Here is a 7,449-nt window from a genome sequence, read left to right as displayed (position 1 = left end):
GAACGGTAGTGTACATACATGGCAAATAACTATCAGCAAAGTCATTGGTTTGAAGATGACAGGCTGTCTTTGAACATGGAAAATGAAGTTTGCTAATGGAGAACACTATACAGTACATACAATATATGAATTACCACATAATTAAGTCATTTAAAAACAAAATTGTGTTATGAAAATAATTTTCAGTTTATCGGATACAAAAGGACATTTAATAAATTATATTCATATATTTTGATAATTGGAAAGCCATTGTACACCATTTCAGAGGATTAAAAAGTGAAAAACAATTGCATTGAAATCAATAGGCAGTCTCTGCAGTCTTGCATGCGACGTGATAGGTCTAAATTAGGTCTAAATATAGATCTAAATTTACATGACACATAATTGTATATAGTAGCCTATATGTAATAATGCATAACCATAATAGCAATAGAAAGATATGTTCTTATTAAACAGATTTATTTAGTAGACATATGTGAGTAATGTGACCCTGCAACTTAAATAACTAGGCCAAAATAAACAATTAAAATATGGTTAATAAATGAGATTAGAGTGAGAGTGTGCAATGAGTGATTCACTCTCTCTCTTTTTCCTCCTCCTCTTCTTCCTCCCTCCAATGGATGTTCAAATAGTCAGTCTGTTAACATGTCACAAATTGCATGCTGCATAATGGCAGTAATGCTACAAGTGCACAGTGCCTAGAACTGTAACCAGATGATCTATTAATATTTAGATAGGTCTATAGATCAGTACTGATATCCGTCATTTTAATCCTGTTCTTTGTGCATCTGTTCAGGTCCCAGCCAAAGAAACAAAATTTAAGGCTACGTGAGAGCCCCTTATAATGATGCACATCACGTGCATTCATGTTACATGCATTTCTTGCATCACTCATTTATCTCTATGAAGTTGAGAATACATTTGAAACCCTGTCTATCTAAAGCCATCATTATTTCTGTAATTAAATTCTGTAGTTCTATTTTATAATGAGTGATCTACATGCTGGTTGTGGAAACAGGTGTTACTCTATCTTAAAATAATGAGCAAATTTAAGTTGATCATACATGCTTAAATTGCAATGTTATTGGGAAACCCAGCCTGGGTCTGCTTTTTTGATGGTTTTTGCTCCCAAAACAATCCTATAACTGAGGGGATTTTACCACAATTTGGGGGATTCGCTAAGAATGAATTGCGCCCGGTGAATGCGCTATTTTTTAGTATGCGCTCTCTGCACTGGTATAGTTCCCCATTCACTAAAGGAATTACGCAGATCAGCCAACAGCGCAAATGCACCCGCAAAAAGTCTGCAATGTCGGCCAATTCTAAGCGTTATACAGTGGAGGATGCCACAGAACATCGTATTTGACACACCCTACCAGGACTGTAAATCTCCACTGTGATCCTAAATCATCTTTTAAACATGCTGAAAGTGTGGTTGACTGCACAGTGCATCTGGAAATATGCCAGGCTATAAATCTCTTTAGCTTTACACAATATCAAAATATGGACAAACTAGAACCTTAACCTTACTGATGCTATCTGTATAAAACTATGAATTTTATTCATGTATTTATTTATTAGATGATCTGTTTTTATTAAGATTCAGAAAACAAATACAAACACAAACGCAACACATTAACAAAAGAACTGAGATTGCCAGCACAACTTAAAAATGTTACATGTATTCATAAGCAAATGTAAAGTAGGACTATTAAGAAGAGAATAAGTGTGGAGTCACGGATATCCTCTTAAACCACAGCCAGGCCTGCACTGTCCATGGGAAATTAACTAAATAGGCTACTGCGTATTTGCATTTGTACCCATTCAAATTTCAAAAATTGTCTTCTTTGCTGCTATAAAGCCAAAGAAAATAATTATTTGTTAATTAATCCAAAATTCAGGGAAGTATCATCATTTAGTAGACACAAGCATGTGTCTGGGGTAATATAGATCCCAGTCATCTTCCAAAGTTCTGCAAACTTGAGTGCAGAGATTATTTATAAATAGACATTCCCAAAACATATGACTGGGATTAAAAATGACTCATTTTAATACATACACATTAATGTAAAAAAAAAAAAAAGAAAAAAAAAAGGTTTACTATTCAATATTACAACAGTATTGTGGTGTTCCTTGGACCCATTTCCCTATATAATTACAATCATCCTGACCACACAAAGTAAGCAATCTCATCCAAGTCCACTGGGTAATCAGTAAGGTATATAGGGCATTTTTCAAAATACTCCCCCTTGTAACTTCTCCATCTGCCAACTGGAAGGTATATATCTCTTTCCTGTTTGCCTGGTTCAAGTACAGGAGCTACCAGAAGATCATCCCCTATAAGGAACTGAGAGTCAATTTTGTAAGCTGCCTCATCATCTGTAGCAATCCACCAAAGAGGACGAAGGATGGGATCCCCAGTGTAGAGCACTTCGCCAGCAAGTTCTAGAATCCTAGGGGCTACAAGCGTATCATGGAGGGCAGTGAACTTCTTGGCAATATTCACTACCTCTTCATCATAGAGCCATGGTGGAAGTGAGAACTGCATAGCTGGCATGAAAGCTGAGAGCTCTAGCCAACGGATGTACAGCTCACGATCTGGAAGCCCACTGACACCCTCAGTGTGGTTTGCATATGCATTTCCACCCACTATGTCTGGTAGAATAAACTGGTAGCCTAAAATACTTATTGTAAGTACAGCTGGGATTATAGATTTGAGACCAAGATCATATCCCCATAGAGAGTCACGGTCAATAATTCTGAAGAAGCAGGAGATGTTTTGAGACTGATAGCCTGTCCGCAGCTCTGCACGGTCATTGAACGGTATTGCCATCTCAGTGTAGCGGCGGGTGAAAGTACTCGGATCTTGCAGAGGAATGAAGGTGCTCCACTGCTGGGGTAAGTAGCTAGTTTCTCCAGCATCAAAGGTAAAAGAAGCCACTCCATACTTATTCTTGAGGGTGCGGAGATTTGAGCCATACCAGTCTCGAGTTTCTGGATTTGTGAAATCCAAAATGCCAGCAATACCATTCCACCAACGCACCAAGGCAGGAAGCTGGCCACTAGACACTCGTACAAAAAGACCTCTTTCTACTCCAATGCCAAAATTTACAGAATTATAGTTGACAAATGGATGAGTCCATAGGGTTACCTGGAAACCATCTTTCCTTAGTTTTTGAAACATGGCTGAGACATTGGGAAACTTGATGGGATCAAACTCAAACTCCCCATAGCCACTAGTGTATCTGTCAAACAGCTCCAGGTGACTGCAGTTAAAGCCATGTTTTTGGATATCAGATGCATATTTCAAAATTATTTCCTGATTAACTTCTACTAGGGCCCGGGTCGACCAGATTGGCTGTCTGAAAACAGCTTCTGAGGGAACCTTATAAGGCTTGTTGAAATATTGACGTACCATGTACTTGTGTATGGAGGTGACATCAAGCCCAACACATACATGATAGCTTAGTATAACACCATGGGGCTGATCGGGGGCTGACCTATAAGGACTGTTGTCATATCGAGCTTGGAACCGCAGAGTTCTGTTAGTTTCATCCCAGCCAAGGTGAAACGGAACAGAGTCATTAATTTTTATGGCTGTTGCATTGGAGGAAAGCCAGTAGCGCTCCAAGATGCCACCAAAAGCTTGATGATTTGAATAGATATCACCTGTAATGAAAGGCTTGGGTGCTTGCTGTCCCTCCACAACTATTGGCCAATGCTGTGACCAAGTCTCTGCACCACCATACCAATGTGAACCACTGAAGGACATGTCATGCTCCACCGACCGTTGCTCCTCCAGCTCATCCCAACGCACGCGATAGCACATGACTGTGTCTTTAGGCTTTACTGTTTCTATGAAGAAATGTATATTCCCAGCATTAGATTTGTCACAGCTGAGAATTTTTCCCTCTTTTGAACACGAATCCAGATCAAGGGTTCCAGACCTAAGATAATACAAATGCACTGTCAATTATGAGAAATACTGTCACTAGAGAGATCTGCATGCCCACAGGACCCGATTAGATTTAATGTGGCGTGGGATTCAATTTCAGATAATTCTTAATTTATTATTGTTAACAATAAACAGAAACATGACGTAAAAATGTGCACACAGCACGTGCATTAAATTATCCAATATTTTGAGCAGGCTAGCAGTAGTCAACAGGGCTTTAGAAGAATGGCAGAGAAAAGTGTGGACATGTTGCTATTAAAGGATGGGAAACTCGGATTGGAAAATTGTCAATTTAGCTTTAAGAAATGAACCTAATGCAAGTCAGATGGGCATCATGTCACACGCCATCTGATAATAGCAAATAATAGAAAAATAAAAAGTTCTTTGTGTGAACTTGTTGGGACAAAACCTAAATAAAAGCATTTTAAAAAATTAAACCTGAATTAATTACCTGAATGCCATTCTGAAAATGACAACTCCAGCTTGGTTCCGGATGACAAAACCATCTTTTTTAAGGTCTAGTCGTTCAGTTGTCAGAAGGTCGGCCTTGTGAAGAGAAGCCCAATAGGAGAATCACGCTACCATGGCAGCAAGAACTAGTATGACTCCAAGCACGCTCGCTGCTATTGCTGGACGACTAAGTCTGCCCACTCTCTTCCGCTTAGGTAACGAGTAATGACTCATGGCACCAATGCCAATATCCCCAACAGTTGCTGATACGATCTGATACATCCTTACAACTCTTATATATACACAGCCTTTAAAAAAAAATACAAATCTACCATCATCTCATTTGCAGAAGTGGGCAATTTTGGTGCACTGCAGATGTGATGTGCATGGCTGAAGCTGTAGCTGGCTAGGACATCTTGATAATTTTGCAGTTCGTATCCACATCTGGAAGCAAAAGCATGCCTAGAAGACATGTTAAGAAAACTTAAAAGCAAAAGTATGATTTTTTTTTAAAATACTTCTTTACCAACAGAACCATAGTCTGCTATACAGAGACCTGTCTGAAACATTGCTAACGTGATCTCATTTGGTTCTCATCTGCTCATCATTACTAATGACTGCTCATCAAGACCAAATAGGCTAACAATAATTCAACAATATTTTGGTGACTGAGGCTATGCATCAGCAGTTTGCAAAAGTACAATGTTTTGATTTGATGCACTATGATTTCAAAGATAAAACAACATTCACATTTAAGTGAAAATGTTTGATTTTTTTTCTTGAGATATATGAGAAAATGCATGAAAAAACTGTTTGTGAACATCACTGAAACACAGAAGCAGATTCAAGCTTTTGTTGTTGCACTATAGACCTCTAGGCATGTATTGAGCATACAGTTTCAATTCAGCTTTGTGATGCTGTCCTGTAATTGGCACACCCTATTGATTTTATAGATATTTGCCACAGAATGCATGTTGCTGTGTGAAAGAACTAAGCAAACCTATTACAGAATATGTTGTAATTTAAACACTTGAGTTTCCAGTGTTGAATGATGTGGAGTTGTTGAGAATACCAATACTAGTTTTAGTAGAAGCCTGACATCCTTATCATGGTTCTCAAGCTATCAAAGTACTGAAAAAGGGTGCAAGCGCTGATCCTAAATGAATACAGACAATGAGTCACAGACCACGACAAGTCTGACCAGCAGAAGGGAGGATTCAGAAAGAGGTTTCATAACTTTTAATGGTTCCATTTCATACTTTCTGAAGTATCCATTATTGGGAAAGATAAGGATAATTAATTTCTATTTGCCCAGTGGAGAAATAAATTAAGATACCATACATCTTTATGCAATAAGCAATGCATATTTTTCATAAGTCATGCTAAAGAATTTCGTAATATTCAACAAATGAATAAGCTCAACTTTTTTACGTGGTTGTGACGTCGTCAGACAGGTGGAGAGAAAATACTTTTGTTTCAGAAAATTACTTACATTTGCATGTCCAGTGCGGTCGTTCGGAAGGAAACGCTACCCTAAAAAATAATATGACTAATTTAATTTTCCATATTCGTGTACAGCTCGCCTTGTCTTGAAGACTGATGACTGATGACGCTATCTTCGGAAACGGCTTACACGGAAAAAACAAAAATGTTTTAAGACATCACTCTCTTGTGTAATACCAATTTACAACTGCACATCTGACTTTGACGCTCGTTAACAGAGGCAAGTTTGACCGGTTTGTGTGCATCATGGGTAATGTAGTATTTTAAGAGTTGGTGGCACACCGAAAGAATTTTTATTTTATTATTTATTTAAGTGAAAATAAAAACGTCCAAAACTTAATACAATTTTAAAAAAAAAATCTGAAATCAATATGTAGATCAGAAAATCGTTTGGGAGTTTTGTTTTAGCGTTTAAAGAACTGTTATTTTCCCATAAATATACAAAGGATGCACCCTTGTCTCATAACACACTCATTCCACCAGATGGCAGTACATTACATCAAGATGGATGAAAAAGAAAACCGCAGTAACTTCCAACAAAGGTGATGTAATATTGACCTAAGTCCAGACGGAATCAAAGTTCACAATACATTAGTTACAGTAACATGTATCATTGTAAATGCAATCAATGAAAAAAAAAATGAAAAAAGAGCAATTTCTCTTGTATTTCTAGAAGCCCTGAGAATTTCTATATGGGATTGTTTATAAAAAATAAAAAAAAAACATGACAAAATGTTTTTCAATCAAAAACAAGTTATTTTTAATAAATGTAACACTGTGAGTGAGAATGTATACAACTGGACACTTGTCAGTGTTAAACGAAACAAGAAAATGTTCACATCAGCAAAAAATTTAACAATCCATTTAAGCTACCCAGCAGCATGCTGCTAAGCAATGTCAACACATTACAGAAATTAAAAGTAATTTCTGATATTCTCTAAACAAAGTACACAAAAATAAAAAGTTCCCAAGCTGTCTCAATGCCTGTCCCCATTGACATGCAAATAAAAACACACATCAGCACTCCAAGGCCTTGCTCAGTACTCAATCTCATTAAAATTCTCAGAGAAGCCTGAGTATGGGATGCTGTCTCCAGGATCTACAGAAAGAGAGAGAGAGAGAGAAAGAAAGAAGAGTTAAAAGGAAAAGGTGTATATATATATATATATATACACTATATTGCCAAAAGTATTCGCTCACCCACCCAAATAATTGAATTCAGGTGTTCCAATCACTTCCATGGCCACAGGTGTATAAAATGAAGCACCTAGGCATGCAGACTGCTTCTACAAACATTTGTGAAAGAATGGGCCGCTCTCAGGAGCTCAGTGAATTCCAGCGTGGTACTGTGATAGGATGCCACCTGTGCAACAAGTCCAGTCGTGAAATTTCCTCGCTACTAAATATTCCACAGTCAACTGTCAGTGGTATTATAACAAAGTGGAAGCGATTGGGAATGACAGCAACTCAGCCACGAAGTGGTAGGCCACGTAAAATGACAGAGCGGGGTCAGCGGATGCTGAGGCACATAGTGCGCAGAG

At 37.9% G+C, this 7,449-nt stretch overlaps 2 protein-coding genes across 2 annotated transcripts in view; both read right to left on the bottom strand.

Annotated features, from left to right (window-relative positions):
* Positions 1-1,632: 1,632 nt before the first annotated feature.
* On the bottom strand, positions 1,633-6,515 carry si:ch211-117c19.1 (myogenesis-regulating glycosidase). Its single transcript, XM_051696029.1, has 2 exons — positions 4,407-6,515; positions 1,633-3,947 (listed from the first exon to the last, which is right to left on the bottom strand). Exons 1-2 carry the CDS (start codon positions 4,415-4,417, stop codon positions 2,162-2,164), a joined length of 1,797 nt encoding a protein of 598 aa, XP_051551989.1. The 5' UTR covers positions 4,418-6,515; the 3' UTR covers positions 1,633-2,161.
* Positions 6,516-6,614: 99 nt separating this feature from the next.
* mamdc2a (MAM domain containing 2a) overlaps positions 6,615-7,449 on the bottom strand; it is a 40,993-nt gene continuing 40,158 nt past the window's right edge. Inside the window, exon 14 of the mRNA XM_051696025.1 lies at positions 6,615-7,007. Within this exon, the coding sequence (XP_051551985.1) occupies positions 6,946-7,007 (62 nt within the window). The 3' untranslated portion in view covers positions 6,615-6,945. The remainder of the gene's footprint in view (positions 7,008-7,449) is intronic.

The sequence above is a fragment of the Myxocyprinus asiaticus genome, chromosome 4, assembly GCF_019703515.2.
Source record: "Myxocyprinus asiaticus isolate MX2 ecotype Aquarium Trade chromosome 4, UBuf_Myxa_2, whole genome shotgun sequence".
In the NCBI taxonomy this organism is placed as follows: Eukaryota; Metazoa; Chordata; class Actinopteri; order Cypriniformes; family Catostomidae; genus Myxocyprinus; species Myxocyprinus asiaticus.
This window is presented reverse-complemented; position numbering and strand designations above follow the sequence as displayed.